Source organism: Nicrophorus vespilloides, unplaced genomic scaffold (genome assembly GCF_001412225.1).
Source record: "Nicrophorus vespilloides isolate i.1.1-1 unplaced genomic scaffold, Nicve_v1.0, whole genome shotgun sequence".
Lineage (NCBI taxonomy): Eukaryota > Metazoa > Arthropoda > Insecta > Coleoptera > Silphidae > Nicrophorus > Nicrophorus vespilloides.
Window position 1 is genome coordinate 296118 of NW_017098951.1, and position 24742 is coordinate 320859.

Consider the following 24742-nt stretch of genomic DNA (forward strand, 5'->3'; position numbering starts at 1 on the left):
GATATAATTTCTGAATTGCTCGATATAATTCATTAATTATAAGTACTTTGTAAAAATACATTGCTATTGTTGGATACAGATACAAATTTAATTAAAAATGGAACATGCAAGGTGAACTAGAAAAAAATATCTTATCAAGAATCTTGTAATGAAAGACGATAAATTTGATGGTATAAATAAGAGTTTGTGACCAATTGAAGTCACATTTGAAATTAGTTTTCAAGTGAAACATACACACGATGCGCGCTTTCGCACTGATCTTGGCTGTTGCTCTTGTGCAAGGCACAATTGCAAGCACTAACCACAACTTGTTCAAAGGTATATTCTCTAATAATCTGTGAAATTCCCAAATAATAATTCGTGATTGTTTAGGATTAATCAACAATGTTGAACCTCGTGGTTTGGAACAAACTATCAACAATACTTTGGAATGCATCAAAAAAACCCTGATTGAAGGTGATGAAGAAATTGGAATCACAAAATTTGTGCCATTGATTGTTGAAGAAGCAACTTTTGATTTGGGTGATTTGGGACTTGAAAATATTAAGTTAGTGTTCAAATTAAATTTCCATCTTTAAAGAGTTTATTAACATATATATTTTTAATTTTAGCGGAATCGTCAACTTGAAAGATTTGACAGTCTATGGAATTCCAAACTGGTTGGTCAGCCACTTGAAGGTCGCCATCACCATCATCCCAATTGGAGCCAAAATCGAAGTCAACATGGAATGGCCACAACTTGACTTGGTCGGAAAGTACGATGTTGACTCCACAATCTTGGGACATGAAATTAAGGGAGCCGGAAAGATCGTTGCTTCTGCTACCCAGTTTTCTTTCCAATTGAAACTTCATGCTACCTTGAAAGGCAAACAAATTAGCTTGAAGACATTCAATTTGAGACCAGCCATTGAAGCTGCTGCTGTAAGTTTTCAATTTAAATTATTTGTATTTTCGAATTTTAACTATAAATGTTCACCAGCTTGAAATGGACCAACTGTCTGTCGATGGTGAGGAAAAAAGCGAAATTATCAAGGAAGGTGCTAGCAACTTGCCAAATTTCATCAAAGAGAACCTTGATGAAATCGAAAAGAAGCTCGGTGAAACTGTTATTGAGTTCGTCAATGGACTAGGAGCTGGCGAAGAAGGAGGAGAAGGTGGTGAACAAGAACCAAGCGTAATTCAGAAACTTATGGAAAAATGCATGAAATAAATATTCTATATTGGAATTGTTATCAAATAAATAAATTTTATAAATTCAAAAACAACATGGTTTTCTTACTCCAAAAACATAATTTTCCTGTAAAGAATCAATCAATCATCTTAATCAATCTATGCGAAATCATTTTAAATCTTATCATATACTGGATTATACAATTTTGATGTATATATACAGATGCAAGATGAATTCCATTTAAAAATAATTTTAAAATGTTTTTTGAAGCTACTTTAATAATTGCCACATTTGGAGCGGTTCTATCATCACCAACAGGTAAAATTGTAGTAAATAACAGATTTGTACTATTTCCAGTTTTATTTCAGTTGTCTTTAGAAATACCAATATCTTTAGTTTCGAAGATGATATGAACAAAACATTGGAATGCGTTAAGGAAATAATGAAAACTGGGGACGAGAATATTCCATTGCCAACTTTTCAACCATTGGTTATAGATGAAATTAGTGTGAAGTTGCAGGATTTAGGCATTCAAAATGGAAGGTATTTCAATTAATTTCTTATTTTTTTTTTGTTATTTACTACTAATACATAATTTCATAGTGGTGGATACACTTTGAAGAAATTAACTATCGGCGGTATTCCAAATTGGGAGACTACAAAATTAGAGATGGTGATAACAGTTTTTCCACTTGGTACAAAAGTTGATCTCACAATGAGATGGTCGGCTTTTGACTTCGAGACTGAATACATCTCAAATTCGACGGTTCTCGGTCACACTGTTACAGGTTCTGGAATAGCGAAGGGTTCGGTAATTGCATTCGGAATTGACGTTTACTTCTACGTAATATTAAATGGGGATGGAACAATTTCCTTAGATAGTTTCAGCGTCAGACCTTACGTTAGAGATATTGAGGTAAGGCAGAATTATTTACAGTAATAAGGAAAACAAAAAAATCAATTTTAGCTTCACATCGATGGTATGTACATAGATGGCGTTGAAAGCAGCAGAATTGTGGAAGAAGGAATATCGCATGTGCCACAGCTCATCGAAGATAATATTGATGAAATTGATGAATGGATCAGTGCGGTAGTCATGGATTCAATGACAAATCCGAATTCAGAAATCGAAACTAAAGAAATTATCGAGAAATTGATTTTAATGTGTCAACCTTAATTATAGTTTTTGACATTAAAATTGTACTCATATTAGGAATGTTTTCTTCTTCTTTTATTAAATCTCCTCTCCTTTCACATGTCAAGCACAATTTCACATTACTACAAAATTACTACATAGTGCACAAATTTACTTAAAAAATACGAACCTCTTCCTCAGTTTAGGTATTTAACAAATACCTAGGTACCCAACTATCCTTAATGTATCTAATTTAATTACTTTCAAAGATTCTTACTGACAATCAGAAGAAAAATTTCAACCAGAATAAATGTTCTGTACAATATTTGTAAAAGTATTTGTTTTCAAAAGTATATTTTTATTCTACATTATTGTGATATCGGACAAGTATTTTAAAGATTACGGCAACTTTATCATTTTTCTTATGACTCAATGCTTTTTCAAGGTTTTTAAAAGATTTAATGCATTCAAGTCTTCATAACAATATCATTTTTTCCTTACTTTCTAGTCTTCAATTGTGAATTTATATTTAACAAAATTATTTCCAGAGTTATTCAGTTAATATCTTGTAAATGTGCAATATTATGAGAAAACACAAAATATTACAATCACAAATTTGTGTAGAATACGAAAATGTATGTGAATACAAAAAATAATATTAATAATAATTAAGCAGTGAATTAATACAATGAGCTATAAATAAATAACTATAATAAATAATTTAGTCAATTTTGCTATTAATATTAATAGCAACATTTGCGCGTGTTACCCTGAATGATAAAAGAAAAGGATAATGTTTTTGATTGTGACAATCCATTGTGTTGTCTGAAAAGTTTCTTTCACATAACTTAAACATTCCATACTCTTAGATTCATTTCATTTTTTTCCTGTGAACAGTTAAAGTTCTTGCCGTTAAGGGAATATTTCTTAGTGTGAATATGGCAGGTGATATAATACATTTCATATTCAAGACAATATAAAATTGATGTACAGTTGAATTATCTAAATATCTTTAATAATTAGAAAAACACATAGTCTTAAACATTTTAAAATAAAAAATAATATTTATATTATTTATTAAAAATCTTTAAAAAATTCAAATAAAAATTTAAAATTTAAATAAATTTTAATAAAAATTTCTTTATATATAAATTATTGTTTTTTCTACAGTTTATTTTTTATGTATTTACTTCCTCGTAACCGAGATATTGGCGGAACAATAATACCTCGAGGTGCTGTTGTATTAAATTATAATAAACATAAATTAACATATTTAATAAATACCTGAATTATTATTATTAATACTAAAGGATTTTTTTAGAAGATAACTTGTCTTTGATCATGATGTTTTACACATCGTTTGATATACTTTTATAAGATGGGGACGTGATTTGATAGAGGCGTTCAAATTAATTATTTTTTTACCATTGTGTATGTATTTAAATGTACACAATAAATTATAATTTTTTTTATCATATGTGATTTATTAAACAATGATTTATCGATTAAATAAAACTAAATTGAATTATATTGATTGCATATTTATCTGCTTTTATATGTTATTAATATATTACATTTTTTTTTGTAACGAAAATAACAAAGATAAATAAGTTTTTACAACGTAATTTAAATGATCATAAACCTAACTTGCGTTTAAAAATTTATATTTTTTAAAAAATATGAATATACTAGCGTTAATAAATCTAACACGAGTACATAAATGTTTATGAATAATAAAAGTAAATATTATGGAAAGTGATAAAGAAATGACGTAAATTATGCAAAATACCTTGGGAAAACCCTACTTATTTGTTTGGTTATTTGTTTAATCTTAATTATATTATTTTAATGAAAAAATATTACTAAACTGTTAATTTATAATAATATTTTTATTGCAAAAAAATAACATTTACATCTAATAACAATAATAATATAACAAAAAAAAATTAATTGCTGCAAAGGTGACTATAGGTCTTTCTACTCTTATTATAATATTAAATAAAAAAATATTATGTTATAATTTTACCCTAGGATATAATATATACAAATATCACGTAAAAATGTGATATAAGACTTGTTCATCGTCTGGTTCTGTAAGCATATTGTGTAATAAAATGATTTTTTTTAAATTTTTGTGGATATTATTATACGTTGACATTTTTAATTTAAAAGAAAGCAGTGCATAATTATTTAAATATGTTCAAACATTATCAGCTGGAGAAATTGTTTACAATTATAAATGTGCGGCTACTGTGGTTTTGTAATGAGTCACCTCATAACATGACCTTCTAAAATTGAGAGGCAACTACGCAGGAACAGAAATGAAGAACTTAACACTTTCTATCGGAGTGCAGTCTGCATTTAAACTCGCTAACATAAAGAAATTAAAAAACGTTCTACGCATCAGTGAAAAATCATGCAAAATCTAATAGATATGCACTGAATAAATAAGATAATATTGAATGTAAACACATTTCTTATTGTGTTTATTTTATCTTAAAACGATGAATTTATTTTAGAAAAATGAGATATCTAATCTAGATTCTTTTATGTTATGATTTTCACTATAAAAGCGCAGTGGTTCAGTTAATTACTCAGTACACAACAATGAAATACTTCGTCTTGGTTGTCCTTGCAATTGCCCAATGTGGCTTTGCCTACGAGAAAGGTTTCCAATCCTTGTTGGGTAAGTTATTTATATAAACTCTGAATACTCAATTTTGCTAAATTCGTATTTGTGTTTAGAAATCGAAAACAATGAAGCCACTATATACGCCTTCGAGAACAAGATCAACCAAACTCTGGAATGCGTCAAGGGAATCTTGTTGAACGGAGATGAAGAACTGGGATTCCCATCTTTGGATCCGTTGGTCGTCGACGCTGTTGAGAAGGATCTCACAGAACTTGGAATTCCTTCCGTCAGGTATAATCAAGGATTCATTTTAATATCGAGGTTATTTAATGTGCATATTATTGCAGCGGACATGTCTCTTTGAAGAACTTAAGGGTGGAGGGTATTGCTGGATGGAAGACTACTCACTTGAAAGTCACCGTGACCATCATCCCGATGGGAGCTAAAGTGGAAATTACCTTGCTTTTCCCCAAGGGTTCTCTTGTAGGTGATTACGACATCGACGCTCACTACGCTGATACCAATGTTAAGGGTGTTGGACATGTCGAAGCCAGCCACGTCGACTTCCAAATCGCTGTTAAATTGCAAGCTACTCTGAAGAAGATTGGATTGAAGACCCTCACCATCGTTCCATCTTTGAAAGACGCCAAGGTAGACCATCATAATAGTTTAGGTTTTCAGTTCTTCTAAACATATATATTTTTGCAGCTTGAATTGGGAGAGCTTTTGGTCAACGGTGAAGACAAGAGCGGAGTCATCACCGACTTCGTTGCTAAGCTTCCAGCAGTAATCAAGGAAAAGCAGAAGGAAATTGGTGAGGCTTTGAGCAAAAAAATCATGGATGCCATCAACAACGCCCCGGAAGGCGGTTCTGGAGCTGGATCAGTCATCCTCGACATCATTAACAAGAAATGCCCATTCTAAATAAGTCATTATATACAAAACTATATAAATTGTAAATAAAATATAAAGAATCAATAATTGAACATAAAAAAAATGTGTTTTCTAAATTTCTTTACATATCATCATAATAAAAATAAATAATGAAATAATGTTATTCGTGAGAATAATTATATATATTTTACATTTTTGAATTTTAATTTAAAGCACATATGTGAAACCTCCGACAAATGTTCCGGATAACGCCTTTTTCTTCGTTTAAATTATTAAATTGTGTTCTGTCTACAATTAATCTGTAAAGTTTTCTTTATCTTAATAGCAAATACATATATATTGAACAAATATACTTATCTATAAAAGATACAATCAATTAAAAAATAGGGTATTCTCGTAATGTTCAACTAGTATATAATATACTTTTTTTCTTTTATAATATTGAAGAAATGTATTTATTTATTAATACAAATAAATATTATAAAAAAAATATTCTTTAAGAGTATATAAAAGTACAATATTTATTAAATGTTTATAAAGGGTGTCAAATTCACGTAAGAAGTAATTTTGATAGATAACACAGGTTTTTAATTTAAAATTGTATTTTTTTTTATTGATTTATAACGTATACATTATAAGGTTATATATTTCTACGATTTTCTGATACTTGCGGACTACCACAAATTCAATGTTCTTTTTTCAACGTTCTGAGATTTGAATCCGATATGTGTCTGATATTATTATACAATTCTTTTATGGAAATAGATTTAGTATGAAATAATTAAGAGATAATCGTGAAGAACGTTAATAAAAAAATAAAACTTTTTTTTATATCTGTGGTTGTTAACATTTGTTCAGGAATTTCTTTAATTTCCTCTTCTAATCTTCTGCATTCCATAAATTTCTAACATCTTCTTCATAGACACTTCCTATTGATATGACCTATTGATTGAGCCAACATCATTTCTATGTTCTTTTCTTCTTCTAGCAACACTTTTGAGCATTTCGTTTAACGAGCAAAATAAATTGTTAGAAAAATTACTTCAAAATGGAACGTATTATAGTATTTTACATTGGTATATATGAGGAAAATTGTATCACTATACAAGTAATAATTTGAAAATTTTGGAATGGATTATAATTTAATTTTTTTAAATTTTTCAAAAAGAAAACAAGTTGTAAAAATCAGTTTTGTGTCTATATTTTTGCAAAAAAAATCGAAAACCAGTTTAAACCAAGACAAGTTGAATTTCGAAAACAGGTTTAGTTTAAAATCGGTTTTTGTATAAACCCTACATGGCGTACAACTTACACATCAGTTACGGCGGCCTTAAAATCATCAATGAAACAATGAGTGAAAAACATAAATGCGTAAATCATAAATATTTACTACAATTAATAGATGTCGATGTAAGCCATTCCGGGAGATCGATATAAAATGAATTGACAGATGTCGCTGATTATAAATTATTATTCATTAAGAATAACCATGATTTTCGTGCAAATCAGAACTTCAAATCGTAAATCTTAATAAATTAGGTGCTTAATAATCAGTTTACATTTTCTATAGTATTCAGGTAATAATAAAGGTTTGTAGCTCGGCTTAATGAAATTATATTGGTTCCACCTTCCAGAATTTATATCAAGCTTTGAGTTTAACAGTATTGGCGCTGATTGAATCAGTAGAGTAACAACAACAATATGAGTAAAATTATATCATTTATCATATTCAATTAAACAAATACAGAAAATGGTAAGGGCAGAAAAACCGACAATAGCCCTTTGTAACACATCAATTTGTTTTTTTTTCATATTCTTGTTATATTGTTTTTTTTTTTGAGTATATATTATGATTTGTTATAATAAATGTTATTATTATTATTTTGGTACAATACTACAATCAGTTAATAATATTATATTTCAATAGTTTCTAAAGTACCCGAGTAAAGTCGTGTAAATAGATGTGTCGTACATATTTTTTCTTCTCCGTTATTTTCTCCCTATCATGGACAGTGAAGAAGATTGGCTACTTAGTTCAGATGATGAAAATGTAGAAATAAGTGGCAGTAGAAATTAGTTTTTTTTGAAGATTTTTATTGCAATTTTATAAAAATTATAGTCAATATTCTATTATGTGAAATAAAAATAAAATATAAAGTTATTGACGAAAAAAACATTTTTTATTATTTCAATAATCAACTAAATCGATTAATTTATATTGATTTCAATAATATTTACACTATTATAACAATTTTAAATTATTTGTTGTAATACAAAAAAGTATTTTTCACTTTTATTGCATAATTTTACAAAATGAAATCGGACCCAACATGATAAATAGGACAGTTATAACAGCAACGTTTAAAATATAAATTTAATGTAGAGGGGAAACAATCATTTTGTATTACCGACTACCAATAATGACATGGAATTATAGTAGAAGCAATTAATTGTGAAATGTAAAAATTGCCAATTGGAAAGCCCGTTATTTATATTATTCCTACTACCACCGTATAAAGTCTTTTAAACCACAATCGTTATAAGTTAGTCGATGTATTCGCTTATCTCTATCGTAAATGCATATAACAATATTTACATTAAAGTAATTTATCGATGCCAAGGAACTATCTAATCTATAAGAAGTACTATAAATATTGAATAATTAACGTATAAACTTATATTGAGTTCGTCTGCAAAATATCCAACATGTATTACATAATATTTACTGTATTGGTTTTCGCCAAAATCTCCGCAGCAATCCCAGTTCAAAGTAAGAAAATATGGATATAATGTGAATATACTAATACATTTATTTTAGATTTAAATGCCGAAGCTGAAGCTAAAGGTAACAAAATTTTGGAATGCTTCAGGGATATTTTACTTAATGGTGATGAAGAATTATCATTACCGCCTTTGGACCCAAGTCCTCCAATGGATACAGTTATAGATGTACCAGGCGCAAAGCAAGTTGATTCTATATTATTTTTTAATAAAAATAATCTTTGTAATTGCGTGTTTTCAGTGGATCGATTTTATTGAAAAACTTTCAAACCGAGGGAATTTCTGCGTGGAAAACCACTTTAAAAGTCGATTTGATGAATAATCCCGAAGTAGCAATTGTTAAGGTCGGCTTTCTTTGGCCCGCAGGTGTAATGGAAGCTGATTACGACATTGATATTAATTACATGAACAACGTAATCACAGGAAAAGGTCACCTAAAACGCACTGATTTTAATCAAGTTATTGATATGGAACTGGAAGTGGCTTTTGATACAGTCAAATTGAAGAAGTTTTACATTAGATTCAGCTTAGAAAAGATCCAGGTATGTGCTGTAGGCTTTGGCAGAAAGGTTATTGAAAATGATGCATTTTAAATTTTCAGATTGATGTTGATGAGATTCTTCTGAATGGAGTTGATGTTAGTTCAATTATTTCATCTGTTGCACAGAAAATTCCCGATATTTTAAAAATGTATGAAAAAGAACTGAGCAGTTATTTTAGCGAGAAGATTTTAGAATCTTTTAACAGCATTGATCAGAAGAACATAAATTCAATTCTTGACTTTGTTAAAAGAAGATGCAACGTCTGAATGTTTTATTTGAGAACGAAAATCCTCTAACAAGTATATATTAATAATAAATAATAATAATAATCTTTATTGTAACTTTTATTTATTATACACAACCCGCCAATTTTTGACAATAACTTAACTAACTAATAATAATTTTTATTCACAATCTGTTCATCAATGTGAACATTGAGAAAATTTAAGATCGTGGTTGACATTAAATGGATAATCTTAGTGGATAGTTACCATTATGATGATTTGATTTTTTTTAATTTGTTGGTTGGCTGTCGTCTTGTAGGTTAATTTCAGTAGTATATTGATGAAATAACAAAAATGTATTATGTTTTAAGTTCGTAAAGGGGAAGTCAAGAGTGATGTGTCTGTTAAGTGTGTAGCACTGTTGGTTTTCCATTACGTCAGCTTGAACACTAGAGCCAATAGCGTGTCGATTTTGTCTAATAGCTTGGCTATTAGCTTGGGTCTTGTTGTGTTCTCTTGACTTCATTTTAGCCGCTGGCTGCATCAGTTTAAGATAAACCTGGTTTGATCCGTGGAAACTCCGTGGGTTTAGACGGCACAATAGTTGGCGGCAACAATTTCTTTTCCATCAGTTTCAGGAATTTCCTGCTCTGTATTTCCCTGTCCACTGTGTAACTTTTGTAGTTGGCTTCTGTTGATTTCTCTTCCGTGCATACCGCGGTGAGGTGGTTCTTGCCGCATTTTACGCAGCGAGGCATCAAAGAGCAGTAGCAACCGTATCTTTGGCATTTCGCACACTGTGGGATGTCGTATCTGCAGTGCGGAATCTCGATCATCACCTCCATGCTATGCAGGAATTTAATTTTGAGGATGTCCTTATTGTTCGTACTAGGAGCTAAGTCCACGAAGAACAATAGCAACGGTTCCTTGGTGCGTCTGCTTCTTATGTTGATTATGTTCTGACTTTATGTCCGTAATCTTTTATTTCTTGTTTCATGCGTTGCACGTTCATCGACATGTGGATATTTTCATCACAACCTTGTAGTTCCTTTCCTGTTTTAGTTTGTAGTTGTGGAAGGCCGTTCCCTGGCTTTCTAGTGTCTTTTTTGTATCCGACTAGTTTTCTGATGTTTTCAGCAGAATTTTTACATCGTCCTTTTTGTCCAGCTTCCCGAAATATCCGTTTCTTGCGTTGTAATAAATTGTTGACATTAATTCATTAACGTCCGTGATTTCCGGCACCATCAACGGCGGCGGCTTGAATAATAATAGTAAAACAAAAGATTAAAGATCTTACAAAGAGCTATTTACTATATTATATATTTTTTAAATGAACATTTATCTTACAAAGTTGAATGGGTTAACTTCCAATATTTCATGTATGATGAAAATTACAATATTTTTTGACGAATCACCCAAACCACTAACAAACCAAACAGTACATATCTCCTTGATAACCCACGCTTTTTTAATTGCTTTATATATTAAGGTAAACATGTTATTATGTTCTCGGATTTTCTGAATAATAAACTAATAACAACTGTAATTTATATTTAATATTTGATCCAAAAAGTAATGCAGCTTTTTCTGCATTAGAATTTAAATTTTTTGATGATAGCAGATGCTAGAACAAACCTTTCGTCAAAATTGAACAACAAATTTAATGTAGAAAGAGCTGATGTTGCAGCAACGTTCCAATGTAAAATACGTACAAATGTAACGGGCTATAAAAATAATAAAAATAGTTTTTATTTGTAAATTGTTGAACATTTTTAGGTTGAATTATTTCCTTTCATTTTTATGGAAAATTATTTGCAAACTCAACATCTTCTTATTTTTTCACACAATGAATTCTTTAATTCATAAATTTTAACTAAAAAAATATATCTATTTCTTTCAAATCTAATGACAATTGGGCGTTGGCTTTTTGATTCTGTTAATTTGCTTCTTTATTAGAGGTAAATCGAGGTTTGACAATAAATACCTTATTATGAACATAAAAGATTAAATTGAAAACAGAAGATTTTACTTATTAATTTTTGAATTTGCACAAATATTCTCGTTTAAATTTAACATATTTATTAAAAAAGAAAAATGAACAACAAACATCATTATCTGTTTATATAGTTTATCTATAGATCGCAATTTCCTTTAAGTAAACAGTAACTAACGATTATGACCTATTTGTTGTATAACGAACTTAATCTAGATATTTTAAATATTTGTATATAAATTAAATTTTAATAATGACAAAACCTGAGAAAATACATTATTCAATTATAAATTTTAGTTAATAATAACAATAACACAAATATTTTAGGCTTTTAAAATTTAAAATATTTATAAAAGTAATTCAAATATTAATAGATCTTTTCTTCAGTACAATTATACCTTAACAACGTTATCTCTGATAACAAAGCATTGATATATGAAAGTTTTTAGTTTATCATTCAGTAAATCCGAAGTCGTTAAACTGAACAGAATATTTAACTATTATATGGAACGCAAATAGAAAACATGGATTATCGAAGAGTTAATTATTTTTGTCCATAAGTAAAACAATATTGTAAAAGTATTATTTTGGTGAAAAAGCTTATTTGAATACATGCATTACTGTTAAAGTTGTGTTATCTAAGACAGTACTTCCCAACCTTTTTATCGCCGCGGACCGGTCAACGTTTGATAATTTTACCGCGGCCCGCTGTGGAGGAGACCTTGATACAGTTACACCAAAAAATGAATATAAAGTGATTTAACATTTAACTCACTAGATTATAGTGAGTTAAAATAAAATTGAAATAATTTAATGTTTTTTTGGCCTGGCAGGCCTGGTACCATTTGATCCACGGACCGAGGGTTGGGGACCACTGGTTTTAACAGTCGATTTTCCAGATTTAACCCGAGTAGCGTTTCAGATCGGTTAACGGAGTGCCCGGAATCATGCCAATGATGGGGTCACCAAACAATATTATTTGGATCTCCAAATCAGAATGCAATCTTCAACTTATGTATTCATGATAATTTGAAGTTTTTTCACAATATATTCCTTTTTAATTTACCGTGTCGTGTTCAATCATTGAAACATTAATTGAAATAGGGGAATAAGAAGCAATGAAAGTTCAAAGTTTTTGAAAAAACTGAACTACAATACTATCAATGGCTTAGAAAATATCGATGCAATGTTTTTATTCATATATGAAGTGGTTTACATGTTTGAATTTTACATAGTATTCATACTGCTTAAGTCTAAGCTCTTTCAGCATGCAGTTTAAGGGTTAGATTTGATGAGTATTAGAAAAAATTAACATTGTAGGATAGAAGCACATTGTAGAGTAAAAACAGAACATTCTTGAAATCAGGAAGAGATTTAGAACATGAATAGAAATTTTAGAGAACACATTTAGACAAGTACACATTTAGAAAACATTAAGATTACACATTTTAAAGGACACCTAATACACATTTTATAGACACTAAGAAATATAAATAAGAAAGAAATTGGAATATGGAATATCACAGAAAGAATGGGCTAATGTTTTCAGTAAGATCATTGAAAATGGGAACATCAGATTCAAGATTCTGCACTAGTTTAGCTGGAGGGAATGGCATTTTCATTTTTGGTTTTAGCCTGAGACAGCTACTGGGAGGAAGTTTGAATAGAGAAAGTGTGTGATGATTGCGTATTTGAATTCTGAGAGCTAGTCTTCTAGTGGACTGTATATATGAAGTCTGTAATGCTGGGGAAGGGAACAAGGTCGTAGAGTTGTGCAGAGGGATATTTGTAGTGTAACTTTAGAATTTTTCGTATTATTTTCCTTTCAAATTGTAAAAGTCTTTTCAAAAGTTGAGGTGTAATGAGGGTGTGAGTTACTATGGGGTATGTGATTACTGGACGGATGTATGGTTTGTATATGTGTAGTAGTGTGTTAGAAGAGCATCCTCCCAGTCTGGATCTGAAGCAGGTTATAAGGTTGAAGCGGAGATTAACTGATTTGAGAATATTTGAAATGTGGGTGCTTTGGTTGAGAGTCCGATGAAGCAGGACGCCGAGATACCTAGTGGCGTCAGATTCCTCGATGTCGACACTCCAAAGTTGATCCCCAGTCTGACGTCTTGAAATCTTCTGCTGCATAAGGTATGACGGAAACCAATAAGCTGAGGTTTAGTAGGGTTTGGCTTTATTCTCCACCTTCTCATCCATGACTCCAGTCTGCAGCAGGCCTCCTGAAGGGATTCGATAGCAGTGGCAGGGATCCGGTTTGAAGACTAAATGACCGTATCATCGGCATACTGTTGTAATTGAGTACAATCATCATCAGGTGTGGGAATGTCAGCACAGTATATATTGAAGAGTGTCGGAAGAGGATTGCGCCTTGAGGGACCCCAGCATCAATGCTCACCGCCTCCGAAAGCGTCGACCCTCTCTTGACTGCGGCACTTCTTTTCTTGAGGTAGCTCTGTATAAATTCAATTAAGTATTGCGGGAAGTTGTCTCTCTCCATTTTCAAGAGCAAGCCGTTGTGCCATACAGTATCAAACGCTCTGTGAATATCTAGGAAGAGTGCTGGTGAGTAGTATCTGGAGTTGATGCTGTTGACTAGCTGGGTAGATAGGTTCAGGAGTGCGTGTTGAGTTGAGGTGTGTTTGGTGAAGCCATATTGATGTTCTGGAATGATATGGTGTTCAGCACAGTGATTGAGGATCCTTTTGTGTATTGCAGAGTATGTTAGCAATCTATTGAATGCAGAAGATGATTGTTTTTCTGTGAAAATAAAAGAATAAAATTCTTGAGACGAAGACAAATTAAAAAATATAAATCCATAAACCAATTCCTACATTTTGTATTATCTTCCTAATACATTTGAAAGCGTAGCGAACCTTGTCTTTGATGACCAGTGGTTCTTGAAATGCAACCTGTTGACTGAAGACAGCGCAACGAAGAGCAAATGCTAATAGCTTCATCTTAATCACTTTTATTTTTTCTAGAAGTTAATTTTGTTTTACTTTGTATAGTATTTATTTAAATATATAAGTATATTGTAACACGATAGCGCTCATGTACATAAAAAAACAAGATATACCAATCTTCAGCCGGCTAGGGCGTGAGTCCGTGACGTGGGAAGGTTAAGGGCGCCACTTCCTTTTATTGAGAGGAAGAACTCTTATAACTGCTTTCCTCAGAACAACAACTTCTTCTCCGACGTTGGGCATTAGCTTCTCTAGAGCACCAACACCGTCCTCTTGGAGCTTATAAATATATCCTAATATCTTCTTAAACTGGAGACCTCAACCGTCTTCTTTCGCGGTTCGCTGCGGTCTCCTCGAATTTTGGAAACATAGTTGCAACGTGGAGCGCACTTGCAGCGTTGTCTATTTTACCACGTTACAACTACCTTCCTTTCCGGTAAAAAAAAAAGAATAATTCTACTATGAGTTTTTTTTCCTACAACAAACAAAAATTAATACTAATCATAATAATAATTGTTATAAACAAAAAAAGATATTCTAAACAAGGTCAATTCCTTCCGTCAAGTGAGTCTTCTCGACTACTTTTCCTTCCATTTGGTTCGCCGTTGATGTTGACTTAAATAATTCTTCTTCCATCTGGTTTTCACAAAAAACTTGAATCTTCTTCAGATTCAATTTTTCTTATAGATGATTCAAGTTGTGCAGACAATGGTATCTCTTCTTCATTTTCTTCATCTTCAATACTTTCTTCCAATTGATGATTATCTTTGAATTGAGATAAATTATTATCACAGCTGCTGGCAACTGAAATGTTCGGATCCTTTATATAGATGACCTCATTATTTTCTTCTTTCACCTGATAGTCATTTTCTTCTTTAATAACTAATTTTTGAATATCATTTGAGGTGAGTGGCACATCATCATCTTCTTCAGATTCAATTTTTCTTATAGATGATTCAAGTTGTGCAGACAAGGGTATCTCTTCTTCATTTTCTTCATCTTCAATTCTATCTTCCAATTGAAGATCATCTTTGAATTGAGATAAATTATTATCACAGCTGCTGGCAACTGAAATATTTGGATCCTTTTCATAGATGACCTCATCATTTTCTTCTTTAATAACTAATTGTTGGACATCATCCTTAACAGAGTCCTCTATATTGTATATTATATTTAAAATAATATCCCTTTCTTCCTCGGTTAGTGGATGAACATAAGATTTTCCTTCATCATTTTCAAATTGCTCACATTTAATCCATGTTGCTTCTTCCAATTCATCCAGTTTTATTTTGTACTCCTTTGCCTTCAATTTCAATTCTTCAGGAAACCTTACCAAACGGCAATTTAAATGGATCAACTTCGTTTCAATCCACTGTGCCAAGATTGACTCATATGACCCATGAAAACGATCTACCAAATTTGCCAAAAATTCAATCTTCCGCTTACAAACTGCAATCTCCTTGTTCCAGTCGTAAGACACCGCCGTTATGGGCTTAGTATCTCCCCAGTTTCCTGCAATAGAAGAGGCGCAAGTCTACTCTTCAACTGATTGTGCGTTGAGTGGTCGAAAACTTTTGCACCGCGCACCGTTAATTCATAGATGCATTCATCTTTCAAGAGTCTTTGTACATCCATGTTTATATTTTAAATTTATACCAAAACTAAACTAAACTAAATTGAAAATAAATTTTTCTTACAATTCATTGTGATCGTTAAGGAAAATGCTCGTTTTGCGAGGTGCTCGTTAAGCAAGGTTCCACTGTATGTAGAAGTATATCTTACATATCATTAGCTTTTGACTGGGACCAGTGACGCCAGGCGCATCAAACATAGATAAACGCACATTGTAGTCGTGTATCATATAGTCAGTAAAGTTAATTCATTTAAAACATTTTTAATCAGTATGAGGAAACATTAAATTACAGTTGGATATGGTTATTGATTTGTAGAACACCATTTTAGGCTATAGCTATTTTAGGCCTTGAATTAGTTAACAGTGTATTGTGACACAGTGGTTTCCAATATCAGGTGTATAATAGGAATCGCTGTTACTAATGTAGAACTAACTTTCAAGCATAGTAACTAGATAGGATAACTTTTTTATGTTCATCTGACTTTTGAGGTCACCACCTTTGAATTGCAATTTATGATACAAAGGATAATAGTCAATAAACTAATATATATATCATTTAAGATATGAGTAGAGACTTATCATTTGCATCAACCATTATCAAATACTCGAAAATGATATGACGGAAATAACTTTGAAAAATTAATATAATTTTTGTTATCACATACAATCATTCAATGCATTTTATTTATTAAACAATAGAAAATCTATTTATTTATACATTCTTCTAAAATTGTATCAAAGCCGTATTGTTGTGCGTTATTGACCAAGTCTTTAAGAAGAGCTTCCAAAGCGTCACTGATGTCTTCGGATTTCTCATTAACCCAATTTAAAACAATTTGGTTAAGAAGCTGTGTTACCAATTCACTATGTTCATCGTCGTCAAAAAGTCCAGTGAGTTTAGCCTAAAATAATATAAAGTATTAATATTTTTAAAAGATAATTAATATTTGGGAAGAACCATATTAAACTAATTATATATTATATCTCATGTAATTCATGTCACATGAGACTTGGTACATCTCACAATTATTTATATATCATATAATGTGTACAATGATTAATAATTGTAAAATATTTACTTTGAAAGATTCCAGAGATATTAAGATTTTGATATGTTCAATCTTAGGGCCACTTGTATTGATTTTAGTATCTAATTTGATACCAAAATTTCCTAAATCTGCTTCTAAATCTCCATCGCCCCAAACATAAACGTTTTCCACTGTGACATTAGCAACGTATCCGGTCAAGACTTTCAAATTTGGAATATTCACGAAAGCTTCCACCGAAATACTAACTCCTTCCTCTAATCCCAAGTTCACTTCTAACGCCTGCAGATCCCAGTCAGTTAATCCACCCAACTCTATTCCCTTTAAGTCCAACAAGCCACTAAAATAACAAATTGTCAACATGTTTAACCAATCAAATTTAAAAGATTTATTCTAATAAGAATACATTTACTTACTGAGCATCCTCAAAACCCAATTGCGAAAAGTCAATGCTAATGTTCTGAATATGCAAAGGTTTGAATGAAGGCACACCTTCTTCAGGTCTACCAGTAATCAAGTTTTCTCTGATACATTCTAATGTTTTATTGATCTCAGGTTCCAAAAGTCTCTTGTTGAAACTCCTCATGCGAAATCCATCTATTAATAATCAGAGTTTGATAATAGTAAAAATAAATTAAATTATATACTCACGTTGTAATGAATTTACCGCAGCTACCAATACCAAAACTAGTCCCAAATACAACCTCATTTTCTAACCAAGTGATTTTGTTGTGATCCATGTTCATGTATTAATAGTAAATTAGCAATACACCTTGGAAATGATAAAAATTATCGCTACTACAAATCGCAGCTGACAGCGGATATGATTTATATTTATATCTCATCATATTTTGAAATAATCATGTTGATAATAAAACGAAAACACTACACTTTTTAACATGAACAAAGATTAAACATTTGGTACATTTCAAACAAGAATATGTTACAAAATGTATTATTATTATTACTTGAAAATAAAATAGATACATTTTATATGCATAATCATTACAAAATAGTGCATTAATTTTACAAACACTTGGTTTACATATTGTAACGTTGTAAAGAGAAGTAACTTCGAATTTATTAACAAGTAACTGTCCCTGCTGACATGGATTTGAAACAATAACAAGCTGCTCTGGTATCACTGTTTTAGTGTGCATGATAGAATTGAGGCTGCAAGTTCAATTTTTAGATGTCTGAACATTTTTATCAGAAAATTCAATTAATATTGACGAAAAATAAAAGTGCACATCTTCAATTACCTTTCGATGACTATTTTCTTAATAGATGTAATATATCTGGATACGTCCTTTTCATGGGAATATGAGTTTAGAAACCTGTCTAACAGTATTAAAAAATGAATATCGTGTTATGTCAAAAAATGCTATTGAATTTCTATTGTCCTTTTGCACTACATATCTATATGAGAAATGATTATCTTAAAGATAAATACAGATACACGGTAAATGCAGAATCTGATCTAAGACAGAAGTTGTCAGATATTGACCCATTGCAGCGCATATAGAACAATTTCCCGAGATGCAGTTCAAATAATTGCTGGCATGCCATCAATCGAGCTCCTAGTTAGAGAGACATGTGAGAGGTAGAGAATAGTGAGCAAACAAACTGCCAGGCCTAGACTGCTGGAAAAGTGGCAGAAAAAATGGGATATCTCAGAGAAGGGAACATGGACTAGACGACTAATTCCAGAAATAGGTCCCTGGATTTTCAGAAAGCACGGTTAGACAACATTCCACCTGAGTTTTCTTGACATGGGTGCTTCAGCAAGTACCTGCACTTTATAGCGAGGAAGGAGGACGAAAAGTGCTGGTATTGCGAAGAAGACGAAGAACACACGTTCTTTAGATGCTGCAGATTGGTAAAGTTGAGCACGAGGAGGAAGCAAATATCGGAGAAGTGCTGGAACCGGAGACGTTCATTAGTGAGATGCTGAAGAGCCAATGATCTACCAGATTTTATTGTTTTAGAACGGGTTCGCGAGGAGAAAACGATCTTAACTACTATGCATTTTCTGATGAAACAAAAGAACCCTTTTTATTTATATGGTACTGCTATTATGATTAGTTTATAATATTATATAATGGATAATTGTTTGTATGACAAATTAAATACAAAATAACATGTCGTAGTGAAAAAAATGTTTTCAATTAAATTTTGTTGGTAGATAAATTTAGCAACATTTGCATTTCTTGAGTTTTTCTTTTAGAAGAATTATGTGGAGTTTGGTCGCTGAATCAATCTCTAATATATATTTTTATTTTTTTATAAATTAATCCAGAACTAGAGCCTGTTATCTGTTTTCTTTTTTTTATGCTTGTAGATAGATTGCTTTGAAAAAAAAAAAATTTTTATTAAACAATTTTATAAGTTTGACTTATATTATATAATAATTATTTTAACGCAAAATTAATGTTAATTAAAGATTAAATTAATCTAAAAATAATGGTTAGAAGATATTTGTTAATCTGACATATTTTTTACGAATGTCTTTTCAACAGATATTTGCATTGAAAAATAAATATGATATTGTATTAGAATGTATTTATGCTTTTTGTAGATTTTTATTAGATATTATTACCAATACTATTATTACCAAATAAGAAGAAATAAACAATGATTTTTTTTTCATAATAATTATAAAAATAAACATTTAAAGATTAATGCATTCCGTAAAGATGACATTGATAATGTTATTTATATCATACTCAGTCCCTTTGCCATTGTTAATAATTTGCTTCAAATAATTTCCAATAATAACACCAAGTTCTTTTGAGTTATTGTTGAAGAAAGTGTTCACTACCGTGCTGACCAAAGTGCCTAATATGCCACTGATTTTCACCTTTGAAAATTAAAATAAAATATAGTTATTATTTAAATAAAAATTGTATGTCGACAGTTTTTTTATAACTTACATCCACATTGCCAATTTTGGGACTGATTTGGAAATTTTCAACTATAATATCTCCAATTTGCAGATCAGCTGTGATGTTAACTAAAGCAACTAAATCAACAATAATGGCATTTAGTTTTCCATTTGAAATTGCGGGGAACCCATATATATGTGCATTCACATTATAATCAGCATCAATCGTTATTCTCGGTTCTATCAATTTGAAATTCAGCGTTAACTCATTTCCGTTAATGCTGATATCGACATCTTCTAAATTAAAACCGGAGATTCCTTGAAGCAACAAGTTTTTAAGATCTAGAGTACCGCTGTAACATTTAAGAATTAAAATGAATATATGTATACGAAGTTTAGTGTATCAATTATAAGTACCTGACTAAATTAATTCCGAAAGTAGCTAAATCTACACTTAATTCACTATTCAGTGGATCTAAAATTGGTATGCCAAATTCTGGCGACCCACTTTGCACTATATTCTTAAGACAAATTGAAATATCATTGATGTCTAATGATTCCTGCGATATAACCTGTTGACTGAGAACAGCGCAGCAAAGAGCAAATACTAGCAACTTCATTTTTTACTTAATGTTATATTTGATTCACTTTATATAGTATTTTTTTAGGTCGGAAAGTATATTATCTACCGTGCATATTTCTTTTTATCGCTTGATTGTGGTTTTACCAATATTCATAATTATGTAGCATAAATTAATATATAACGTTTATTTTTATAACACATAAGATATTAAATGCATAATTTAATTTGTATGTTATAACTTTCTTTAAAACATTAAACTAGGAAAATCAAATCTTGAATACATTATATAAAGTTGTAATTAAGAGTACGCTATATTATTTTTGAAATAATATTTGTTATTTTTAATATTTAAAACATTTTAATATTAAAAGTACATTTATTTTATTATTTATATACTTTATTCAATATTTATTATAACCAAATTGGATAATCTGTTGGTCCAAATGGGTAAATAAATAAAATTATAAAAAATATTTTTAATGTTCATTTTGAAAATATGAGCTCTGTCTTTAATACATTGACAGATGACACAACAAATATATATAGAAGAGAGCATTTCTGGGAAATTATAACAAGATTAAATTAAGGGATCAAATTTAAAAACGAAAAAAGTTAAACAAATAGTAAATATGTGAACCAAAATTATTATCGACGGATAAGAAGAAACAATTCTGTCTTTTACGTTCCCTTATAAATTGTAAAAGTGTAATTGAGATCAATAATTGAGATAAAAAGTGTAATTGAGATCAATAAATATAAAAAGAGAATATGTGTCTCACTAAAATTACCATTAACTCAATTTTTCCAAAAGTTCTACCACTTTAAAAAATAACGATTCATATATTGATATATAAAATTAAAATATATAAATACACTATGTACGCTTTTTTATATAAACAAATATTAAAAGTATAAAGTCCCGGAATTGATACAAGTGAAATAATCTCACTTCACCGTGTGTGAATTGGAAAACAGTTCCTAGTATCACAAAATTTCCAAACTTGTTTTCAGACATGTTATTTGTGTTTTTTTTTTAACAAAATTTAATAACACATAACAACAATCTATCAAGGACAATGACAAGCGGAGGATGGAGAGAGAAAGACAAGAAAGTCATAGTGGATACACATAGTAGCAAAGAGCTTGCTCAGACAATTTGCAGACAATGTCAAATGTCAAAACAACTGACCTGTATGCTGATGAAAAAGGAGAGAGATTTTAGTGCGGTAAGAATCCCACAGTACCACGAGAAGTTTCCTCTCATCTAGAAAAAAAAAGGCAAGGAGAATTTATTTAGCGACACAGAAAATAATAATTTCAACAAAATTAAATATACTTTATCAATAAAAATAAATAAATTCTTAAAAAAAACATTATAATTAAGTCAAAATGCGGATCCAAATTTGATAAACTCCTCATTTACCATTTCTATTTAATTTCTGTTAATGCGAAGAAAAATAATTTGCAAAAGTACGACGATCCAAAGTGCAACATAGATTTAATATCTGTAGTAGTTGAGAATATGAGCACCAAAGCGAAATGTAAAATTATGATAATACGAGCATAGAAAAAGAAGATTTGTGCATAGGATCGTTTTTAAAACGAATTAAATTTTCTTCCTTGGTCAATGGCAAAAGTGATGAAAAATACGTAGAAAATGATACAGAACCTCTGTACTGTCTTCCGTACTTTTGACAAAATTTCAATTGATAATATTTTGGTTTGCTCCTTATATGTTCAAATTTAAAATGTTCAACTTTTCAAATAGATCGTTGAGAAATGTTACTTTTAGCCACCAATTATCTCTTTTTATAAATTCAAATTCATAAATTTTGGTATTGAAGAAAGATATTATTTCAGTTCGCAAACATATAAATCGTGGGAATGCTTTTCCTTTCGAGAAAACAAACTTGTATTAATGCACCCCTCTCAAGATGACGTTTTTACAAGGTTAAAGACATCTCCTGTTGTTCTCTCCTTCAATTGACAATAAAAGAAAAACTGGCTTATAATTATAATATTCTTAAAAAGGAAATTAATTGAGCTTTGTAGCAATTTTTCGTAATTTCATCGATTTGTAGGGTCCACGAGTTATTTTTGAATATTTTGTGGCACAGAGTTTGACAGTCACTGCTTTAACGGAATGTCAAATTGGTCTTTTCAAACTTTGGTTTAGTTTTATTCTTGCTAAAACGATTCAAAGACGCTTTTGCATGCATTTGTTAGCAAATGCGGTAGCCATCCACAAAGCTTTTTCATCTTTAATACTACATGCAAAATTTGAAAAACTCTTGAAATGTTTATGGCATCAGCTTTTTCATGCACTTTCACTGGTCCATCATCTAATACTATATAATGTACTTTATGAATGTTACAGGTTTTTAAAGTCATTACTTCAATCATTTTCAACGTTTCTACGTCCACGTTTAAATTCTAAAGTCCAACTGTGGATAGTGGTATAAATTTCTGTTGCCAATAAACTTTCCAAAAGAAAGAATTTTATTACAGAACGATACTCGTGTTTTTCTATTTTAGAAACTTGCACAGACACGTTAAATTTTTTTGGATAGTATACAACAACTAATAAACAGATTAAAATATGTTTTTTACTATATGAAATTTTTTATTTTATTACTGGATTATATTTGTCGCTTTCAAAACTTTTCAAACTGCACTGGTATATACATATTTTTACTGAAAAAATGAAGATGTTTTACAGCATTGATACAAATACCAATAATTTATTGATTTATATTATTTATAGAAATTAGAAAAACTTTTATTCATAACAATTAGAAAATACGACAGTGATAATATTACTTATATCAGTGCCGTTTGTACTATTGATTATTTGCTTCAAATAATTTCCAATTATAAAACCAATTTCCTTTGAGTTATTGTTGACGAAATTATCCACTACCCAGCTAATCAAAGGGCCCCAAATGCCACCGATTTTCACCTTTGAATAATAAATAAAAATTAATATTTGTTATTAATTATAGTTTTTTCTTTTTAGCTTACATTCAAATTTCCAATTGTGGGGCTGATTTGGAAATTTTCAACTTGAATATTGCCAATTTGCAAATTAGCTGTGATGTCAACTGACGCAACTAAATCACTCAGGATGACACTTAGTTTTCCATTTCCAATTATGGGTAACACATATATAAGAGCATTAAAATTGTAATCAGAATTAAAGCTTATACTCGGTTCTATCAAATTGAATTTCAACGTTAACGCATTACCGTTAATGCTAATATCTACATCTTCCAAATCAAAATCGGCTAGTCCTTGAAGTATCAAGTTTTTAAGGACTAGAGTACCACTGTAACATATAAAAAAAATAAATAAATATATTTGTAGGAAGATTAGTTTATCAATTATATTTACCTAACAATGTCAATTCCGAAAGAAGCTAAATCTACACTTATTTGAGAACTATTTAGTGGATCCAAAATTGGTATTCCAAAATCTGGCAATCCATTTTGCAGTATCTTTCTAAGACAATTTGAAATAACGGCAATCTGATCATTGATGTCCACTGATTCCTGAGATATAGCCTGTTGGCTAAGAACAGAGCAACAAAGAGCGAATGCTAGCAGCTTCATCTTAAGTCAATAATTAACTTTTCTTTGTATACTTACAGTTAATTTTGATTCACTTTATGTTGTATTTTTTAGGTCGGAAAGTATCTTATCTACTGTGCATATAAATGTAGTTATTTTAATATTTATATTTCTTTAAATCGCCTGATTGTTTCACCAATATAATTATTTATGTATCATTAATTAATATAGAACGTTTAATTTTATAGACAGAAAATATTAAAAGCAAAAACAACGGTTCTATTTTTATTATTATCAACAAGCAATCTATTACAATACAAAGAAAATAACAATAAACTTTAAAATATCATAATAATCAAAGTACATTACATTACATCAGAAACGAGTAGGAAGACCCTGCGATTGGAATCGTTTCAGTTTACGTAGATTGCCCTCTGTGTTCCTCAGCTCTGTAAAAAGTTGATTCGGATGATCCTCCAGCTGATGACGATATCTAGTGCTGGCTCTAGTGCAAACTCTTAATTAACAAAGCCTTTATTAGTGGACTGATGGATAGAGTCATTTGTGGTGAACCAGTGAGAATTGGTCAATTGCCTCAAAGTTTTTGACTGAAATCTCTGGATGATATCTGATGAAATCTCTGCTTGAGTTGCATACACATCCTCAAAGTTGAATACCGTAGG

The 24742-nt window shown here is 30.5% G+C and overlaps 6 protein-coding genes across 6 annotated transcripts; 3 read left to right on the top strand and 3 right to left on the bottom strand.

The window, feature by feature from the left end:
• The first annotated feature begins 142 nt into the window (after positions 1-142).
• LOC108563667 lies at positions 143-1236 on the top strand. Its single transcript, XM_017922405.1, has 4 exons — positions 143-318; positions 373-547; positions 612-921; positions 980-1236. Exons 1-4 carry the CDS (start codon positions 240-242, stop codon positions 1208-1210), a joined length of 795 nt encoding a protein of 264 aa, XP_017777894.1. The 5' UTR covers positions 143-239; the 3' UTR covers positions 1211-1236.
• A 3439-nt stretch (positions 1237-4675) lies between these two features.
• LOC108563662 lies at positions 4676-5921 on the top strand. Its single transcript, XM_017922400.1, has 4 exons — positions 4676-4992; positions 5052-5229; positions 5286-5589; positions 5647-5921. Exons 1-4 carry the CDS (start codon positions 4914-4916, stop codon positions 5860-5862), a joined length of 777 nt encoding a protein of 258 aa, XP_017777889.1. The 5' UTR covers positions 4676-4913; the 3' UTR covers positions 5863-5921.
• Positions 5922-8519: 2598 nt separating this feature from the next.
• On the top strand, positions 8520-9470 carry LOC108563671. The gene is made up of 4 exons (XM_017922408.1): positions 8520-8602; positions 8651-8795; positions 8855-9155; positions 9215-9470. Exons 1-4 carry the CDS (start codon positions 8539-8541, stop codon positions 9419-9421), a joined length of 717 nt encoding a protein of 238 aa, XP_017777897.1. The 5' UTR covers positions 8520-8538; the 3' UTR covers positions 9422-9470.
• A 7172-nt stretch (positions 9471-16642) lies between these two features.
• On the bottom strand, positions 16643-17758 carry LOC108563668. The gene is made up of 4 exons (XM_017922406.1): positions 17678-17758; positions 17443-17623; positions 17060-17366; positions 16643-16882 (listed from the first exon to the last, which is right to left on the bottom strand). The coding sequence occupies exons 1-4, from the start codon at positions 17733-17735 to the stop codon at positions 16685-16687; spliced, it is 744 nt and encodes a 247-aa protein (XP_017777895.1). The 5' UTR covers positions 17736-17758; the 3' UTR covers positions 16643-16684.
• A 1939-nt stretch (positions 17759-19697) lies between these two features.
• LOC108563646 lies at positions 19698-20536 on the bottom strand. The gene is made up of 3 exons (XM_017922386.1): positions 20328-20536; positions 19960-20263; positions 19698-19886 (listed from the first exon to the last, which is right to left on the bottom strand). Exons 1-3 carry the CDS (start codon positions 20528-20530, stop codon positions 19698-19700), a joined length of 696 nt encoding a protein of 231 aa, XP_017777875.1. The 5' UTR covers positions 20531-20536.
• Positions 20537-23505: 2969 nt separating this feature from the next.
• LOC108563647 lies at positions 23506-24101 on the bottom strand. The gene is made up of 2 exons (XM_017922387.1): positions 23884-24101; positions 23506-23818 (listed from the first exon to the last, which is right to left on the bottom strand). The coding sequence occupies exons 1-2, from the start codon at positions 24099-24101 to the stop codon at positions 23506-23508; spliced, it is 531 nt and encodes a 176-aa protein (XP_017777876.1).
• Positions 24102-24742: the final 641 nt, after the last annotated feature.